This window comes from Cetorhinus maximus, chromosome 25, assembly GCF_964194155.1.
Source record: "Cetorhinus maximus chromosome 25, sCetMax3.hap1.1, whole genome shotgun sequence".
Lineage (NCBI taxonomy): Eukaryota > Metazoa > Chordata > Chondrichthyes > Lamniformes > Cetorhinidae > Cetorhinus > Cetorhinus maximus.
In genome coordinates, this window is record NC_135903.1 from 11,650,804 (window position 1) to 11,672,556 (window position 21,753).

Sequence of the window (21,753 nt, forward strand, 5' to 3'; positions counted from 1 at the left end):
GAAATTCATATGCCACATTACTCATTTGTGTGATAGGTGTCCCATGTGCTAAGAATTACGCTGACAACCAATCTAAGGTTGACAGTCAGGCTCGCAGTGTGGCCCGTGTGTGTGCTGGAAGCTACATATATTAATACACAGGGCTCTGTTCTTTGCAGACAGAAAGAACATTTACATACATTGTGCCTGTTTCAGCTAAATAAAATAGGTGACAGCTATTCGCTGACTCATTCCTCAGGGAAATGCCTTGACCAATCAGGGTCAAGCTGCCTATAAATTTCAAACAATGCTTGGCAGTTAACTGTCAGTCATTATCAGTGGTGCATTCTCCACGGCAGTGCCACTTGTCAACCAATCAGCAATCTCTTCACATACAATATAAACTGTTGTCTTCCCTTTATATTGGTATTTTTGCGAAGTGTCCTGATGAGTGCAAGACAAAAAGCTTAGACGTGTCTCTTTTTTCAGAAAGAAACATTTTCTGTACTACCAAACAACTATTTGAAAAAAATGTTTCCTCATGTTGCCTCTGGTTCTTTTGCCAATCACTTAAATCTGTGTTCTCTGGCTTCTGATTCTTCTGCCTTTGGAAACAGTTTCTTCTTATTTACTTGATCAAATCCGTACATGATTTTGAACACCTCTATCAACTCACTTCTTAATCTTCTCTGCTCTAAAAGGAGAACAACCCCAGTTTCTGCAATCTCTCTACGTGACTGAAATCCCTCAGACCTGATGCTATTGAATCTCTTCTGCACCCTCCCGAAAGCCTTGAAATCCTTCCTAAACTGTGGTGGCCAGAATTGAATACAATACTCCAGATCTCTGGGCATTAACATTCAGTCGGCTATGCTCGTATGTTTTTTTCCCATCCCTTCTCAGGAAGACAATGAGTTATGCTGGGCTACAATTCCGCAGGTTAACAACTGCCCTGTGACAGCTTGCCCAAGCAGCCATTCTTCCTGACAGAGTCTGGGTCATATGTGGGTGTTCTGGGAAACGATTTAATTAAGTGCTACACATAGCCAATCTTGTCCTGTCCAAATTCTAGAGACATGTACTTTTCGTCAGGAGACACTGGACAGTGATTAGGAGCAGGAATCCCAGCTGATTTAAAAAAAAATTTCCTTCCACTCAGTCAGGACACTGAGGTCAACTATAGTAACATCAACTGTTGTTTCAACTGAAATCAGCTCATTCAGCAGATACTGAAGAATTCTGCTTTGGACACCATGATGTACATTTCATAATTTAGAGTATGCAACAGCAAGTCTTTATTAACAACTCATAACTATGTATATATTTACACTAGGGGATACAGGTAAGGAGCTGACTCCCGTCTAGGTCTTAACCCTACTCTGTCCATCTCTAGACTGACTCTGGCTCTGGGTCAAGTATCTTCTTACATCAGTGTATGAGCGGTACTGTACTCAGTCCCACATTAACCCTTTATGTACCAGGCTCTTCTACTACACCTCCCCCTAAGCCTTTATCCCATGGATATAGAGTTACTTTAGATTACTTCCAAGTCTTACATTGTTATAAGTCTTGTGCATTAACCTTATTGTTACAGCCTTAATGCTATTCTAACATTTTTGTTATTACAGTATTAACATTAATAACGTTAACACTACAGAAACCATGGTTACAAAGCTGGGGCTTTCCCTTTCTGTATAGCTGCAGCTCAGTGGGTCACACTCTTGCTTCAGAAGATTGTGGATTCAAGCTCTGCTCAAGGCTTGAGCACATAATCCAGGCTGACACTCCCAATACAGTACAGATGGAGTGCTACAACATTAGTGTTGTTGTCTTTCGAATGAGTATTAATCCGAGGCCTAGGTGCCTGTTCATGTGAGCGTGAAAAATCCTTTGGTGCCATTTTGAAGAAGAGTAGTGGAGTTTTCCCTGGTCTCCTGGATTATATTTATCCCTCAACCAACATTACAACAAACAGATTATCTGGTCATTACCACTTCACTGTTTGTGGGATCTTGCTGTGTGCAAACTGGCTGCCACGTTTCCTACATTTCAACAGTAACTACAATTCAAAAGTACTTAATTGGTTGTAAAACACTGATGTCTTAAGGTCCCAAAAGTCACTATATAAATGCAAATATTTCTTTCTTTCTCCTTTCTTTTGGAACTCTCAATGAACAGAATTGAATCAGGGTCAGTTGACACATTTAAAAGAAATGGACTGACGGCTTGTGGGGTCAGGGGCACTGTGCCCATGATTCACCGCCCAGGAATTTCTGATCCTATGCCTTTAACCCTGGAGTGCTCCAACCCAACTGTGTCCCCTCAAACAGCACATGTGCTAACTGTAAATGTCACACAATATCAATAACATCATCCTCTAGTTCCATCACTGTTGATATCAGTACTCCAAACATATTTTACTTGCCATTTTTTCCTCATAAACCTTTTCTTCTCTCCTGGCTCCATACTGGGTACAGTTTTAATCATCCCTATCTCACCCAAATGAGCAGTGGGGGCTTCAACAATGAATGTGAGCAGAAAATTTGACCATAGGAGCTAACAGCCAAGGCAGTTGAGGTGGTGGCGGTGAAGCCCTTGTTAAAATATCATCCGATACTCTGAACAGAGTAAGCTAGGTAGGCCAAATAGCCTTTCTTTGCTTCTGTACCTAACCTTGTTCATTGTTATAGTTTGATTTATTCTATACTTTATAAAAGAATGTCCTTAAAATATAGAGCAACACGAATGACTGCAGATGTAAAGGAAAGAGTTATGAGGAAAGATTAAGAAAAGAAGCTCAGTCGCCATTGTCAAAAGAGAGGCTGGTTAAGAGGGATCCGGTTGAAGTATATAAAGTATTAAATGGCTTAGATAAGGGAAATCCTAAATATCACTTTACAATATGGCAGGATGATAGAAGCAAAGGTCAAATTTAAAACTCGGGAAAAATAAATTTAGGTTGGATTGCAGGAGGAACGTCATCACATTGGGACTGATAAATGGCTAGAATAATCAGCTAGGCTGTGCAGTAAAGGCAGGCGCACAAATCACAGTTGAATGCTAAGGGGGTGGAGTAGAGGGATGAATAATATCTTAGTCTTTAACAATGGCAAGACTCCATTTTTAAAAGCAGTCTGATAACAATTCCTCTTTAGTGTTTTGGACTAGTAGTCTGACTTGACTGCTAGCATTACTAGCCCTCATTAATGTCTTTGTTACTTTCAGACTCCATATTCAAATGATTTCTTGGACAGCATTTTACCTTGCACCCTCTGTAAACTTAAGTTCATTCGAAACTCTGCTGCCTGTATCCTAACTTGCGCCAAGTCACAGTCACCCATTACTCCTGTAATTGCCAACCTACATTGGCTCCCAGTTTGACAAATTTTTGATTTTAAAATTCTTATCCTTATTTTCAAATCCTCCCATGTCCTCACCCTTTGCCATCTCTGTAACCTCCAACCCACAACCCTCTGAGGTCTCTGTACTCCTCCAATTTTGGTTTTTTGCAGATCCTGATTTTCTTTGTTCCACCTGTGCCTTCAGCTGCCTGGGTCCTAAATTCTAGAATTCCCTCCCTAAACCTCTCCACCTCTCTCCCTTTTAAAGACACTTCTTAAAACCAAGCTCTTGGTCGTCCCTAATACCTCCATATGTGGCTCGGTATCAAATTATGTTTAAAGCTCCTATTAAATACCTTGCATTGTTTTACTACATTAGAGATGCTATATAAATGCAGGCTCTTGCTGTTTTGGTAAGCAAGATGATTTACAGCCGATTTGGTGATTGCCATTATCTATGTGAGCAATCCTTCGCAAAATGAACAGGAACATACATGTAAACTGGATTCAGGAACCGGTGGTGGAGGTGCTGGGGGTTGCTGTTGAAACAGGGGTTATTACAGTTGAGCCCAAATCTATCCCCCGACACAGCAACACGTGAGCACTTTCCTGCATGCACCAATCAGGAGCTGGGACTTGGTTGTGTACTCCCTTTCAACAACTGTCCTGCCTAAAATTAGCTCACTCCAAACAGACCGGGGTTTGAACCAGGGCCCCTTTTGGTTCGTACAGCTCAGTTGTACTGCTCAATACTTGGTGAAGTAATTAGGCTAGACTATGCGGAGAAGCTAACACTGGTATTTTTCCATTACTGAAAATTGCACAAAGTTATTCTTGACCACTCATCTCTCATTAGGCTCTGCTTGTGTTCTTTAAATGCAAGTTTGTAAGCTTTGCCACATTTTAACTGAAACATACAGATCTAAAGATTCAGGTTCCAACCCCAGCTTGTCTTGAATTAGCTGCTCTCAGCATAGGAAGCATTTGAGCCACTACTGTTTATCTCCTGAAGGGGAGAGGAGAAATATCAGCCTGGGTTCTTGATCATTAGCCACTGACCACTGCTGGACATTCTGTGTTTGGGCATCAGGCACATGGAGGACCAGGTTCAGTTCTGATGCCCTCCAGAGTTGAATATCCTGCAAGGACTCACTTGTTTGAGTCAGAAGCAAGAAATTACAATGATAGGAGTTTACATCACGATGCAGGCCCTTCATGTCTGTGCTGCCTCTCTGCTAGAGCAATCCAAAAGTAATCCCATTGCCCCACTCTCTCTTCATAACCCTGTATCTTGCTCTTCAGCAAATATTCATCCAATTTTTCCTTAAAGTTTACAATAGTCTCTGGATCAACCACTCCCCGTAGTGAAGCATTCTATGTTCCAACAAGTCTCTGCAGATAAATGTACGAAGATATGAAATAGGAGCAGGAGTAGGCCACCTGGCCCTTCAAGCCTGCTCCACCATTCAATAAGATCATGGCTGATCTGATTTCAATCTCAACTCCACTTTCTTGGTTACCCCCTGATTTTCACTCCCTTGCTTACCAAGAATCTATCTACCTCTGCCTTAAAATTATTCAAGGGCTCAGCTTCCACTGCCTTTTGAGGGAGAGAGTTCCAAAGACTCACGACCCTCCGAAAGAAAAAAGTTCTCTGCATCGCTTTCTTAAATAGGCGATCCCTTATTTATAAACAGTGGCCCCTAGTATTTGATTCTCCAACAAGAGGAAACACCATCTCCGCATTGACCTTGTCAAGAACCCTCAGGTTTCAATCAAATCGCCTCTTACTCTTCCAAACACAAGCAGATACAAGACTAGCTGGTCCAAACTTTCTTCATAAGACAACCCATTCCAGGTATTAGTTTAGTAAACCTTCTCTAAGCTGCTTCCAATGAATTTACATCCTTCCTTAAATAAGGAGATCAATACTGTACACAGTACTCCAGATGTGGTCTTACCAATGTCCTATATACTGAAGCATAACCTCCCTCCTTTTGTAATCAATTCCACTCACAATAAATGATAACATTCTATTAGCTTTCCCAAATACTTGCTTTACTTGCATACTAGCTTTCTGCGATTCATGCACTAGGACACCTTGATCCCTCTACATCTCAGAGCTCTGCAATCTCTCACCATTTAGATAACATGCTTTTTTATTTTTCCTGCCAAAACGGACAATTTCCCACTTTCCCACATTAAATTTCATTTGCCAAGTCTTTGCCCACCCACCTGACCCATCTATATCTCTTTGTAGCCTCCTGTGTCCTCTTCACATATTACTATCCTACCTATCTTTGTGTCATCAGCAAATTTAGCAACCATACCTTCAGCCCCTTCATCCAAGTCATTTGTATAAATTGTAAAAAGTTGGGGCCCCAGCACTGATCCCTTTGGCACACCACTCATTACCTCTTGCCAACCAGAAAAAGGCCCATTTATGCCTACCCTCTGTGTCCTGTTAGCTAGCCAATCTTCTATCCATGCCAATATGTTACTCCCTACACCATGAGCTTTTATTTTTTGCAATAACCTTTGATGTGGCACCTTATCAAATGCCTTCTGGAAATCTAAATACAGTACATCCACTGGTTCCCCTTTATCCGCAGCATATGTTACTTCTTCAAAGTCCAATAAATTGGTTAAACATGATTTCCCTTTCATTAAATCATGTTGACCCTGCCTGATTAACTGAATTTTTCCAAGCGCCCCGCTATAACATCTTTAATAATAGCTTCTACCATTTTCCCTATGACAGATGTTAAGCTAACTCCCCATAGTTTCTTGTTTTCTGTCTCCCCCCCCAACCCCCTTTTTGAATAAAGGAGTTAAGGTCGCTATTTTTCAATCTCACCGAATCTTTACAGTGCAGAAGGCCATTTGGACAATTGAGTCTGCACTGGCTCTCTGAAAGAGAAGTCCCAGTTCCCTGTCTTATCCCCATAATCTTGCACATTCTCTCTTTTCAGATTGCAATACAATTCCCTTTTGAATACCTCGATCAAACCTGCCTCCACCTCCCTCTCAGGAAGTTCGTTCCAGACTGCAACCACCCTCTGGGTGAAAACATTTTTCCTCACGTCGCTTTTACTCCTTTTGCCAATTATTTTTAACAGTACCCTTTAGTTCTTAGTAGTCTCTTGAGTGGGAACAATTTCTCACTATTTACCCTGTCCATACCTCTCAGGATCTTGAGTACCTCTATCAAGTCTCCTCGCAGCCTTCTTTTCTCCAAGGAAAACAGTCCTAACCTCTTCAATCTATACTCATAGCTACAGTTCTTGATCCTTGGAATCATTCTTGTGAATCTCCCCTGTACTCTTCCCAATGCCTTCACATCCTTCCTCAAGTATGGTGCCTGGAACTGGATGCAGTACTCCAGATAAGGTGTTATACAAGTTCAACATAACCTCCTTACTCTTGTAAGGGTCTGAAGAAGGGTCATACGGACTCAAAACGTTAATTCTGTTTCTCTCTCCAAGGATGCTGTCAGACCTGCTGAGTTTTTCCAAAATTTTCTGTTTTGGTTTCAGATTTCCAGCATCTGCAGTATTTTGCTTTTATCTCCTTACTCTTGTACTCAATGTCCCTATTAATAAAGCCTAAGATACTATATGCTTTATTAACTGCTCTCTCAACATGCCCTGTCATCTTCAATGACTTATGCACATATACACTGAGGTCCCTCTGTTCCTGCACCTCCTTTAGAGTTTTCCTCTTTATTTTTATACTGTCTCTCCATATTCTTCCTACCAAAATGAATCACCTCGCACTTCTCTGCATTGAACTCCACCTTGTCTGCCCAACCCACCAACATGCCTTTGTCCTTTTGAAGTTCAAGACTATCCTCATCACAGTTGACAAAGTTTCCAATCTTTGTATCATCTGCAAATTTTGAAATCATGTCCTGAACACCACAGTCTAGGTCATTAATATATATCAGGAAGAGCAAGGGTTCCAACACTGACCCTTAGGGAACTCCACTACAAACCTTCCTCCAATCTGAAAAACAACCATTTATCACTGCTCTCTGTTTCCTTTCACTCAGCCAATTTCTTATCCAAGTGCCTACTTTTCCTTTTATTCCGTGAGCTAGAATTTTGGTCACAAGTCTGTTGTGTGACATTGTATCAAATGCCTTTTGAAAATCCATATACACCACATCAGCAGCGTTGCCCTTAACAACCTTCTGTTACCTCTTCAAAAAACTCCAGCAAGTTAGTTAAACATGATTTTCCCTTCATGAACCCAGGCTGGCTTTCCTTAATTATCCTGCACTTGACCAAGTAACTACTGATTTTGTCCCCAACTATAGTTTCCAGAGGTTTCCCTATCACTGAGGTCAAACTGGCTGGTCTGTAGTTGCCAGCTTTATCCTTGCGCCCCTTTTTGAGCAAGGGTGTAACATTTGCAATTCTCCTGTCCTTTGGCACCTCCCCGTGTCTTATGAACACTGGAAGATCATCACTATTGCCTCTGAAGTTTCCATTCTCACTTCCCTCAGTTTCCTTGGATGATGCATCTCATCCAGTCATGGCACCTTATCAGTTTTAAGATTGCCTTTCTAACATCTCCTCTTTTAGTGTACCACTTACCTCGTCTCTCACTTCAGCCTGCGTAGCATCTTCTTTCTTTAGAAAGACAGATGCAAAGTACTCGTTTAATACCTCCACTATTTCTCCTGCCTCCATGTGCAAGTCCCCTTTATTATCCCTAATCAGGCTTACTCTTTCTTTTACCACCCTTTTATTATTTATACGCTTATAGAAGACCTTGGGATTATCTTTTATGTTAGCTGCAAGTCTCCTTGCTTTTCTTATTAGTTTTTTCACTTCTCCTCTGGTCCTTCTATATTCAGCTTGATTTTCCATTGTATTTTCTACCTGACATCTGTCGTACGTGCACTTCTTCCTTTTCACCTTCACCTCTATCTCTCTCGTCATCTGGATTTATTTGTCCTACATTTTCCCTCCAAGGGAATATACCCTGACATTGCCTGCAATACTGCTTATTTGGAGGTGGCCCATTGTTCAGCCACTGGACAGAAAGAATAGTCCCAGATTTGCGCTAAGTGCGGTAGTGGACGGGAAAAACGATGTTTTACCCACCGGCCTCAATGGCAGCTTCTCACGCTGTATCGTCCCAATCCCGCCACATTGATTATGCATTCCCGGGAAACACACCGTTTCGATGGCTGGCAGGCTCATCGTGCTGGGTGCCACATTTAATGTATAGGAACGTGCCCACCTCTCAGTGCTTTCAGTCCAGGACTGCTGCAAAGAAGACATGGCCCCGAAAGGCAAGAAGACTGCAGCCCCCCGGGTTTAGTGACGCGCCCCTCGAGCACCTTTTGGACACCGTTGAGGCCCGCTGTGACGTCATCTACCCCCGCTCTGAACACGCCAGCTTGGTTGGCAATGGCAGTGGTGATCAGGGCCAATGCTGCACAGAAGAGGTTGGCCATCCAATGTAGATGTAGAATAAATGATCTCATCCATGCCGCCAGGTTAAGGCAACCATCTCACCACTCTAAACGCACACATTCAAGCCCATCACACATTCACTGGCATCTCACTCACTGCCAGCTCAAGCGACTTCATCACCCATTCTCTCACAAATGGCTTCACATGTCCATCTGGCCTCATCTCCTCTGGAGAGTACCTCCTCAGTCCTCATCATCTTGAGGCCACTTGCACAGATCAACATGTGCCCCCATACACACCTTGGGAGACCCTCCTTCCCCAGTACAGCCCTTGCCCTACAACCTATTCCTTTCCCTGAGGCCACCTCTCCCCTTCCCCAAACAAGCCCTAGCCCTGCAGCTATTGAAAAGCCACCCAAGCCTTATGGTTGGACTGGTAGGTAGAGTTGCCTAAAAGTGATGTGGTGCTTTCTCCAAAGACTGGCACTGATGACTGCGATTGCTGCCCGAAGCAAGTTAGGCAAACAAATCTTGAAGTCCTGAGCGAAGAGCAGCCTGCCAAGTGCACGCCTTATATATGCTGTTGTGAAACACGTCACTGTGATGTGCACAGACGATTCAGCGTGAGGGAATGATTCCGGCAGGCTGGGCTTATAATAATATGCAGATGTATTACAGTGAGATTCCCGACGGTGGGAAACACAGCCCACCATTGATGGGCAGAGTGGATGATTGCAAACTGGTTTTATGATGTCATGAAACTGGTTTTTGGCCTTCTCGCCACATTGTCCGCTCACACTGCCGAACACGTCCGACGCCAACGGGCACGGAAAATTCCACCCTCCGTCTTTTTTGCCGACATTTGATTCCAACTCACTTGACTCAGTCGCATTCTCATCCCACCAAAGTTGGCTTTCCCCCAGTTAATTATTCCTGCTCTGGATTGTTCCTTGTCCTTTTCCATGGCCAACATAAACCTTATGATACAATAGTCACTATCCTCTAAATGCTCTCCCACTGATATTTGATCCACTTGGGCCAACTTATTCCCCAGGACCAGGTTCAACAGTGCCTTTCCTCTTGTTGGACCGGAAACATACTGCTGCAGAAGATTATCTTGAACACATTCCAGAAACTCTCGTCCCTCTTGTCTATTTGTCCTATTCCTATCCCAGTATGTTTTTGTATAAGTGAAGCCCCCATTATAATTACTCCATAATTCTTGCATCTCTCTTTGCAAATTTGTTTCTTTACGTCCCTTAATGGTCCAAATACTACGCCGATCAATGATATTGCACCTTTTTCATTCCTTACCTTTAGCCAGAGAGATTCCATCCTTGATGCCTCTGGAACATCCTCCTCTCCAATACTGTAATGCCATCTTTAATCAATGCTGCCATTCCCCACCACCCCTCACTCCAACTTTTCTTCCTTCCCTGTCTCTCCGAAACACCTTGTACCCAGGAATATTTAATGCCCAGTCCTGCCCTTCTCTGAGTCAGATCTCTGTTATAGCAATAATATCATAATTCCATTCGTCAACCTGTGCCTTGTAATTCACAAATTTTAGCAACCACACTCCGTGAATTCACATACATGCACATTAACCCTGATTTAGACTTCTATACTTTCTCTCTTACTCTGACCCCATCTAATGACTTACTATTGCCTACTCTAATTCTATCAAACTCTCTTAAATATTCTATTTACCTTGATACTACTCTCTGATATATCCTCCTTATCAGTTAATACTTCACTACTTCTCATTGCCAGTTTTCTCCTCTCCACTCTGAATTTCCTCTCAGGTTCCCATTCCCCTGCCAATCTAGTTTAAACCCTCCTCAACAGCACTAGCAAACCTCCCCATGAAGACATTAGTCCCAGTCCTGTTGAGGTGTAACCTATCCTTCTTGTACAGGTCCCACCTGCCCCAGAACCTGTCCCAGTGCCTCAGAAATCTAAAACCCTCTCCTCCTACTCCATTTCTCCAGCCACATGTTGAACTGCTCAATCTTCCTATTCATGTGTTCATTTGCACATAGCACTGGGGGTAATCCTGAGATTACTGCTCTTGAGGTCCTGCTTTTTAGTTCCCTTCCTAACTCCCTAAAATCTGCTTTCAGGACCTCATCGCTTTTTCTACCTAAGTCATTGATCCCAGTGTGGACCATTACCTCTGACTGTTCACCCTCCACCAAAAGAATGTCCTGCAGCCACTCTGTGACATCCTTGACCCTGGCACCAGGAGGCAACATACCATCTTTGAGTCACATCTACAGCCTCAGAAAGGCCTGTTTGCTCCTCTAACTATGGAATCCCCCACCATTATAGCACTTCCACTCTTCCTCCTCCCCTTCTGTGCAGCTGAGCCACCCGTGGTGCCATGAACTTGGCTCTTGCTACAGTCCTCTGAGGAACCATCTTACTCACCAGTATCCAAAATGGAAAAGCGGTTAGAGAGCCAAACAGTCTCAAGACACTACCTGCCTGTTTCTCTTAGGTACTCTCACAGTCACCCATTCCCTCTCTGCCTGTGTACTTCTTAGCTGCAGTGTGACCACCTCTCTAAACGTGCTACCCATGTAATCCTCAACCTTGCGGATGTACCACAGTTACTCCAGCCGCCGCTCAAGCTCTGCAACACAGAGCTCAAGTTTCTGCAGCTGGTGACACTTCCTGCAGATGTAGTCATCGAGAGCACTTAGTGCCTGTACGACTTCCCATATCCTGCAGGATGCACATTCCACACGGCCGAGCTGCACTGATATACCTTAAATTTTATATAAACTGTTTATTACAGTGTGGTATAATATAATAACTCACCTGTCACTCACCGATAACGATTGAAACTCTTTCTGTTTTTATATTTCTAGCTACCTTTCTCTCGTACACTAATTCTTTCTTCCTTATCAATCTTTTGGTCATTCTTTGCTGTTTTTTATATTCTGTCCAATCTTCTGACTTGGCAGAATTGGTCTTTGTCCAATTACATGCTTTAAGTTTGATGCTATCTTTAACTTTTTGTTAACCTCGGATGGTAGGTCCTCCCCTTGGGATTTTTCTCTCTCATTAGGATGTATCTATTCTGTGTATTCTGAAATATCCCCTTAAATATCTGCCCTTCATCTCCATTGACCTATCCCTTAATCTAATTTGCCAATGCACTTTAGTTAGCTCTGCTTTCATGCCCTTATTTAAGTTTAAAATACTAATCTTAGATCCACTCTTCTCTCCCCCAAACTGAATGTAAAATTCAGTTTATGATCGCTGCTACCTAGGGGCACCTTCATTATGAGGTCATTAATTCATCATATCTCGTGCAAAATACCAGGTCTAGTATAGCCTGCTCTCTGGTTGGCACCAGAACATGCTATTCTAAGAAACTATCCCAAAATAGTCTATGAATTCCGCATCTAGGCTATCTTTGCCCATCTGATTTTTCCAGTCTATATGTAGATTAAAGTTTCCCATGATTATCACTGTACTTCTCCGACAAGCTCCCATTATTTCTCCATTAAACCCCGTGTTACCATATGGTTACTGTTAGGGGACCCATACATGACTCCCACAAGTGGCTTCTTGCTTTCATCATTTTTCCTCTCGACCCAAATCACTTCTACATCCTGGTTTCCTGAACTTGGGTCATTCATCTCTATTGTGTGAATACCATCACTAATTAACAGAACCACCCCTCCACCTTCTCTTAGCTTCCTGTCCTTCCTAAATGTCATGTAGCCTTTAATATTTAGGTCCCAATCTATGTCATCTTGCAGCCATATCTCTGTAATGGCTGTTAGATCATACTTATTTATTTCTATTTGAGCTCTCAGTTCACCTGTATTATTTTTGTAACCTCTAGCCTTATCTCCTGATTTACTCTTAGATTTATACTTCTTGTACCCTCTGTCCCTTCCTGTCACAGTCTGTTTATTATTTCCCAAATTAATATCTTTCTCTTGCCTTGTCCCTACTCTTTTATTTACAGCATTTTCCCAATATGATCCCTTGCCCCCATTATTTAGTTTAAACCCTCTCTACTTCCCTAGTTATGTGACTTGCTAGAATACTGGCTCCAGCACGGTTCAGGTGTAGATCATGCCAACAGTACAGCTCCCACTTTCCTCAGTACTGGTGCCAATGCCCCATAAACCGGAATCCACTTCTCCCACACCGGTCTTTGAGCCACACATTCATCTCTCTAACCTATGTACCCTATGCAATGTGCAATTTGCACATTTCTCAGGTAATAATCCAGAGATTATTACTCTTGAGCTTCTGCTTTTTAATTTAGTGCCTATCTCCTCATACTCTCTATGCAGAACCTCTTTCCTAGTTCTATTTATGTTGTTAGTACCTACATGGACCATGACAACTGGATCCTCTCCCTTCCACTGCAAGTTCCTCTTCAGCCCTGAGCAGATGTCCTAGACCCTGGCAATGGGCAGGCAACATAGCCTTCTGGACTCTCGCTCTTTACTGCAGAGGACAGTGTCAATCCCCCTCACTTTACTGTTCCCTCCTACCACTACATTCCTTTTTGCTCTCCCCACTTGAATGGCTTCCTGTACCACGGTGCCATGGTCAGTGTGCTTATCCACCCTGCAGCCCCCACTTTCATCCAAATAAGCTGAGGGAACATTAAACATATTGAACAATTGCAAGGGCTGAGGCTCCGGCACTCCTACCCACTGAGGCCTCTTACCTGCCTCACTCACAGTCACACCTGCTGTCCTTGACCAAATCAGAAGACCCTATTCTAAGGGGTGTGACTGCCTCCTGGTACAAAGCATCCAGGTAGTTTTCCCCTCCCTGATATGTTGCAGTATCTGCAGCTCAGCCTCCAGCTCAATGACTCTGAGCTGAAGCTCCTCAAACCACAAACACTTATTGCAGATGTGTTTGCCCAGGATCATACTGGCATCCAGGAGCTCCCACATTCTGCAGCCATGACACATCACTTGTCCTGCCATCCTTAATGTGTTTTAATTAATTACTTAATTATATTATTCAATCATTTATTTTCCTTTTTTATATATTTTAATAACTTTGCCACCAGTTTGTATATTATTTTAAACATTAGGACTAGAATAGAGCTTAATCGCTTGCCAGATACTCGCCAAACAGCTAGCTTCTTATCCAGTAGTAGAGCAAGAACCAATTCCTGCAGGGTGGAAAAGTTAGAAAAAGGAAAAGGAAAGGAACACCTCCTCACTGAACTCCCCACTCAATTCCAAAGCTGCACTCGTGTGCAAGGCTGCTCTAAAAAACCCTGAATGTATAGTAAACTGTACAGGAGTTAGAGCAGATTCAACCAGTTAGCTAATTAACTACTCAGCTCTCTCAGCAGAGTGTGTTTACCCTGCCTCAGGCTGGAAGAAAGAAAGAAAGAAACTGACTCTACCTACACAGCACTTTCTAGGTACTGCTAATTGCAGACAAGATTAGATTTTTCAAGAACAAGATTAACACTTTAAACTCTCCCACTCAACAAACTCCCACATAGGCACTCAGTTCCAAAGCTGCACTTGTTTGAAGATTTACAAAAGATTTATAAAACCATAGATGATGCCAATTGAGTTACCAGAGTGCATACAAAGAGCTATTGTTCAGCAAGAGTCATCACCAATATACTGCAGAACAGATTTGAAAGAGAAGTGAAAACACAAATATTAAGGTATACATGTACTGGCTGTTTCAGGTTTCCCTGCTTTTGTGCCTCCATCACTCTACCTCCAAGATGGGCAGCTTGTCCCAGATTATTACGGAGAGGGAACAGCAACACAGCCACTGGATGAAGCAGAGGAAGATTCCCATGACCAGTCTGCAGAGGCAGCTGAGCAAGAGGATCACGACCCACAGTTTTATACAGGCAAGTATTCTATCCACACAAAGCTGGGTGGATGACTTCAACCTATGACAACACCCAGCAACAAAATGATTAACTTTTAAAATTTCAAATGGAAATTGTTAACTTAATAGCTGCCAGAAATGTGGTATTCGGATAAGTGTGCATTTCATTGCAGTAACAGAAAAAAAATGATTGCGAGAAAGGGGAATTTTGCAGGATACAGAAAAAACTAGGGAGAGGGAATACTCATTAATGAATACATGGGTGAATGTTCAACATGGCATGAGCTATAACAGCACATGATGGCCCTAGGTTCAATCTCGTTCTATCCAGCACGGAGCTAAACAGTCCAAGGAAGTCCCAAATTCAATCTGCAGTCGGTGCTGAGCTACCTGGCTTCGGTACTTCCACAGCTCTCAATGACTCCTTTTGAGTGCTGAACAGATTTGAATGTGATGTCTCCACTCACAATGATTGTATTGGCTCACAATGAGGAACGGCCCATCGGATGGTGGCCAGGGGAAAGAGTTTTCCTATTCCTATATGGGAAAATCCTAGAGCAATATGATTCTGCAGCTCTGTCCCCACCAGGTATAATTTTTAATAACAGGAGGAGACTCTTCAGCCCCCTCAAGACTGGTTCCTGAATTGGCCCTGGAACCCTTTGTGTGAAGCAGTGTTTTCTGACATCACCCCTGAAAGGCCTGGCTCTAATTATTTTGGTGATCCCTGATTGTATGGGGCCAAGAGGAATTTCTCTCTATTTACCCTCCGCTTTATTTGGCTGTGATTTGAACAACGATCTACCAGCGGGCAGAGTGAATCCCTTTGCACCATACAGTATGGCCGCTGACAGACCCTTTCTTGTTCCAGGAGCTGCCATGTTTCCACCAGTGCCTAGTGGTCAGCGTGGGCAGTGGCGGGCAATGGGGCCTGGGTCTACTGACAGCTCCTCTGATGAGATGCCTGCAGCACACCCCCTGGTCCAGCAAGATGTAGTCACTCAACATAAACCCAAGCGAATCAAGCAAGAGGAAGTCTCCATGCAGCCAGGCCACAACTGCCAGTTTTATACAGGTGGGTGCTACTGAAGGAAAGGTTGCTGAAATCAGCCAGAGCAGAGGACTGAGCTCCCATTGTCTCGTTTGCTGATGATAAAGAAACTGCATGGAATTTATGGGACAGAAACAGGCCATTTAGCCCAATAGGTTTGTGAGAGTGTTTATGCTACACAAGCCTCCTCCCACCCCTCATTATTTCTCCCTGTCAGCGTCTCCTTCTATTCCTCTCTCCCTCATGTTCTAGCATCCCCTTAAATGCTATTCACCTCAACCACTCCCTCTGGTAGCAAATTCCACATTCTCACCACTCTCTGGGTAAAGAATTTCCTTCTGAATTCCCTCTTTATTAGTGACTATCTTGTCTTTATCAACCCTAGTCCTAGTCTGCCTCTCAAGTGGAAACATATTCTCCACATCTTCCCTGTCAAAATCTTAACGATCTCTATCAGACCACCCCTCAACCTTCACTTTTCTAGAGCAAAGAGCCCCAGCCTGTTCAATTTTTCCAGATAGTTACTGCCTCTCAGTTCTGGTGTCTTCCTTGTAAGTCATTTCTGCACCTTCTCCAGTGCTTCTATATCCTTTTCATACCACGGGGACAAGACTGTGCACAGTATTTCAAGTGTGGTCTAACCAAGATGAAAAAATTGAAAGGCTCCTGAACAGAGCTCCCCAGGTAGGCTCAACAAGTTCATGCGATAAATGAACTACACTGCTCAGGACAGTCCCAGATTCCATCTCTGGGTTGAGCTGGGTGAGCTGATCTCAGCCTGGGCAGTGATGGAAGTGATAAGCATCAGCTGGAGATGAGATCAGTGCTCCTGATGCACAAACCTCCTCCCAGCCTGAGGACTCAGCTCCATGTGGGAACCATTCCCCTGGCTCCCTGGCAACAGTTCCCTTCCACCCAAAATCCTGCTCCTGCCCACCGATCTTCACACTATCTCCACACTGTACTCTGTGCAGAAAACTGTCCGGCATGCATTCCAGAAATTTATTGCCTTTACTACCTTGTGCTATTCTGCTTCTCCCTGTCTATGTGAAAACTAAAATCTCCCTTTACACCACACTGCTTTTACTACATGCTTCCCAAAGCACCATATTTATATATTTCCCTACTATATCATTACTGTAAGGAGATCTGTAGACACTACCACCATTTTATAACTTTTACTATTCCTTAACCCTACCCATGCCATACCCATTGTCTGGTTACCCATCCTGAAAACATTTCTTTCCACTGCCATTTGTCATTATTGCCACTCCTCCTTTCTCAATTTCCCTGTACACTCTGAAGATCCTACATTCTGGAATATTTAGCTCCCAGTCATGTCCGGTTTCTAGCCAAGTCTCTGAATCAGATCTGATGGTATTTAAAACCGGCCCAATTCCATATCAGAAGTCACTGCTTAAGCACTTTAAAAAAAAAAAGTCTCTTTTCAATCGCAACTTCACGGATAAAGTAATCTCCTCAGATTGTTTGTAAGACTTTACGAGCTATTTCTTTTTATTGTTAATCTTCACTTCTGTCGACAGGGGGCGATGCTGGGTTTCAGAACACCTCATCCAGTAGGTGACCATCAAGACTCATGCAAGAATGGTCACAGTATGAGCTGTCCGTTTCCAGAAACAGATATCATTTTCAGAAGAGACCGAAAACAGGGGTGGAAAGGGTTTGCGTGTGAGAGCGAGAGAATGAGAATGTAAAGAGTAAGTGAGATTGAGAATGTGTAAGTGAATGAGAGCATGTGTGAGAGGGTGAATGATTGTCTATGAGAGCGCATGTGAGAACGAGAATGAATGAGTGTGTGGTGGAATGAGCAAGAGTTTGTGAGAGTGAGAATGAGAGTATGAATCTATGTGTGGGCGTGAGAGAGAGAGCGCATGCAGCAGCAGACTCACACCATGGTAATCAACCTCTACCTATGGCTCCATGAGAATGTTAGTGACTCCTAACATAAACTGACAGCAAACAAAATGCTAAAACCCCATACCCCCTCCAATATCTGCATCAAGCTTCAGTAAATTGCATTTTGTTCCGTGGACCTCACTATTTTGCAATTACTCTTGATTTTTGCAGCAAGAGACAAGGTCGAGGAACAGCAGCAGACAGTAAAGGAGTTTAAAAGCAAAAAACTGTGGATGCTGGAAAAACCAAAGTTTAATTCACTTCTAATTCCAATAATAAACTGCGCCTTTTGGCAGCACTCTTTCCATCCATTGTAAATACAGTGGACCCATTTTATGGAACATCACTGACACCGTGTCTCTTACTCAGCCACTCCATCACCATACATTGTGCAAGACACAAAGAGATAAATTTCCCAGCTGGCCTCTGTGATCAGTACATAGTCCTTTTAAATGGAGAAAAATAGGTATCCGGGAGTGCTTACAAGGCATTAATCTAATGGGGGCTGGGCGGGTGTCAAATGACATCTCGAAACAGCAGAGCAAAGCAAGGCCAGTTTATAACAGTCATCTGAGCTCTCAGATTAGATTAGATGGCTTGTAATCACTCTCTGGAATCAGCTACTGTTTTCGAATATATTTCAATTTTATTTGGGATGAGGAAGATGGTCAATTCTAAGTCAGTTTCTGTGCCAGTGAATACTGCCAATGTCCTTTGTGTTAATGCAGAATAACATTCGCAATAAATGATTAACGATTGCAGTGTTATCGCTGCAAATTTAATCAAGAAATAATGCAACAATTTTTCACCCACATCTCCCTTCCCTCCCATTTACATGGTCAGTTAAAGCAGTCAGTGTATGAGTCACACAGAGTAGAAAGTTTCTAGATTCAATCCCTGGCCTGTGTTAAATTAGTTAATCACTGGCAGCAGTAAGTGTTACAATTGTCTTCAGTGGTCCTGGGTTAGGGAGGAGAAAAGGTTCATACTCCTGATCACTATCTCACAATCATGGCTGTGGGTAAACATGTGTGAACATCAGGGAGAGACATGATTCAGTTTACTTGTTATGCTCTTGCAGTTAAATAGCCTACCCACACTCACTTTCTAAATTGGGATCTGAAGAATAGCCAGTATGAATCAATACCTTCAGCAAGGTCAGGCAAAGAGACAATTGGAGGGGGTGGATAAAAGTATTGGGTACTATTAGCTATACAGAACAGGACAATCCTGGGTTTAATCTCTCCTCTGGGCCTTCAATAAAGTGTTAGTCATTTAACAAAACTTGACAAAGATACTTTCAAGTTTAAGATTGAGGGATCAAGATAGAATGGGAAGGAAATGAAAGGGGAGGAAGGAAAGGGAAGGGCTTAGAAGGGAGGGAGAAGAAAGGGAAGGGGGAAAGGAGAAGGGAAATGAAAAAGAAAAAGGATGGAAGAAAAGGAACAGACAAAAGAGAAGAGGAAGTGTAGGACAAAAGGAATGGAGGAATATAAAGAAAAGGAAGATGGGACGGGAAGAGGGTCTGGAGGGAAGGAAAGTGAGGAAAGAAAGGGTAGGATGAAACAATGGAAGGAAGGGGGAAAAGGAAAAGAAGGTAAGGCAGGAAGGAGAGAGAAGAAAAAAGGAAGAGCTAATAAAGAGGGATCTCAGATTTTCATTGCTCTGTTATTGGTGATCCTATCTTCAGCTGCCTAGCCCTTAGCTCTGGAATTCCCTTCCTAAACCTTTCCACCTCTCTAACTCTCTCCTTCTTTGACATTCCTTAAAATGTGCCTCTTTGGTCAGGTATTTGGTCACCTGTCCTAATCTCTCCTAATGTAGCTCAGTGTCGAAACACATTTGTTAACCTTTCTGTTCAGTGCTTTGGAACATTTTACTATGTTAAATGTGCTATACAAATGCAAGTTATTGTTGATGCAATATCACTATTTGCAAATGCTCATATTTATTCCTTTTAATTGCAATTTCCCAGCACCGTTAGATCTGAGAAGTCAACGAGAGATGCCTGGAACCTCAAATGAAACTCCAGCTTCAGGAAACCAGAGTAAAGGAGAGCGAGTTCAGACAGAGGGGGATTCTCGCAGCCACACCTATCAGTTTTACAAAGGTAAGAGTTTCCCGTTTAACAAGCAAATAATTGGCAGGAAAGTATTGGAAAACCCTGTTGGGATGGCTTCCCAATGCTGTTCCACCTCAGGGTGAGTTTCCTAGGGCGGGCTTCCTTTTTTCATTAATTTGTACCTGAGATCAAGAGTAAAAGTTAACCAAAAATGACTCCCTTCATGGCTCACAAGTCAAAGTATGGTGACAAGTGATACTGAGTGATAAGAACATAAGAAATAGGAGCAGGAGTAGGTCATTTGCCCCTTCGAGCCTGTTTCACCATTCAATAAGATCATAGATCAACTTCTACCTCAACTCAATCTTCCTGTGTTACCCCCATATCCCTGAATTCTCTTAGTACCCAAAAATCTTATCAATCTCAGTCTTGAATGTATTCAATGACTAAGCATTCACAGCTCTCTCAGATAGAGAATTCCAAAGATCCTTATTCTAGATTTCCCCACGAGGGGTAATAACCACTCAGCAGTTACCCTGTTCATGCCCCTTAAGAATTTGATATGTATCATTAGATCACCTCTCATTCTTTTAAATCCTAAGGAATTTAGGTCTAGTCATACAGAATGAGCTAGCATTTTTAATGCCTGCTTTATACTGAGCTGATCTCAGCTGGTGCAGCTGTGGGACACAGAAATTGGCCTCAGCGTCCTTGGATGACAGTGGGAGGTAGGATAGGGAAGAACAAAATCAACTGGGGTTTCTCAATTGTGACTGCCATTGAGCAACCCTCCTGCTATAAGTCTGTGTGCATGCATGGGTGTCTCATATGGGGACAGGATCACACCAGGCTATGGTACACCCTTGAGTCGAATAGTCTGTTGACATTTGCTGTCTAGGTTCACGTGTGAAGGCTAACACCTGGCTGTGGTATCAGGGGATGACTGTGGAATCCATACCTCTGCATGATTCAGGCTTCCGAGAAAAGGGAGAAATTCGACTAAAAGCATTTAAAGGTCTCCATGGATGGCTCAATGATTAAATCTACTGTTTGTTGTGCTACTGAGCTATGCAAGCCAAGTTAGCTAGACAGCTGGAATCAAATGAGTTTCATCATCCTCATGTCAGGAGAAATGGAGGCGGGGGTTAGCAGGCAGTGTTTCTGCACGCAATCCCCAGGACCTGTGCTGTTAAATGTCTATCTATGGCCAGTGAACAAGGATAGTTTTGCCTGGGTTGTGATGCCCATCCAGCTCAATAGCTCATTAACACTCAGAGCTGCACAAGCCATGGAACTGTAATTCCAGGAGGAGTCAAGAAAAGGGAGGAGGAAATTGTTTTTTCCTTATGTCTCCTTTAGAGGCCCAAGGCAAATGATGGAGGGACTCAACTATCTGACAGTATCAGACAACAAAACTGGAGCAATTCATAAACACAGCAGACTTATCTTCATTACATTTTACATGTGAGGTGCCAATGAGCAAAAGTTACTTTTAATCTGTAAACTTAACACCAAAATTGGAGTTCACATGTCTCATTTTCTAAAAAGAAAGACTTGCACATTTATGTAGCACATTTCCCAACCTCAGGACATTACAATATGTTTTACAGCCAATGAAGTATTTTTAAAGTGTAGTCACTGTTGTAATGTAGGAAATGTGACGGTCAATTTGCACACAGTAAGCTCCGACAAACAGCAACCAAATAGTTAATATATTTTTAGTGATATTGCTTGAAGGATAAATATCAACCAGAAAAGTGGGGGAGAACTCTACTATTTTTCTTCGAAATAGTTGCATGATATCATTTACGTTTACCTGAGAGGGTAGACAGGCCCTGGCTTATCTATTGTCCAATAGATGGCACCTCCAATAGTGCAGCACTCCCTTGGTGCTGCACTGGGATGGTCAGCTTGGATTTTGTGCTCATGGCTCTGGAGTGGGACAAGCCCACTCAGCGGTTAGAGGGTTATGAATTTATTTTTAGTCATTTGGTAGTACAGAACTTGAGTATTGCTGAAAAAAGAGAAATGCTATCAAAACTTGTTGTTTTGCACTCATCAGGATAGCTAAGCAAAATAAATGAACAGTCAAGGCAACAACAATTTATACTGCATGAGAGGAGTGCGC

General features: G+C 42.8%; 2 protein-coding genes across 4 annotated transcripts in view; one reads left to right on the forward strand and one right to left on the reverse strand.

Moving 5' to 3' along the window:
• Positions 1 to 20,666, forward strand: part of LOC144667672 (uncharacterized) — a 49,793-nt gene extending 29,127 nt beyond the window's left edge. Inside the window, exons 3-6 of the mRNA XM_078529128.1 lie at positions 14,444 to 14,614; positions 15,467 to 15,670; positions 19,539 to 19,673; positions 20,524 to 20,666. Coding sequence (XP_078385254.1) covers positions 14,444 to 14,614; positions 15,467 to 15,670; positions 19,539 to 19,673; positions 20,524 to 20,666 — 653 coding nt within the window. The remainder of the gene's footprint in view (positions 1 to 14,443; positions 14,615 to 15,466; positions 15,671 to 19,538; positions 19,674 to 20,523) is intronic.
• The window catches only part of LOC144667884 (sorting nexin-11-like), a 117,181-nt gene that overhangs the window by 42,426 nt on the left and 53,002 nt on the right, over positions 1 to 21,753 (reverse strand). The window lies entirely within an intron of this gene.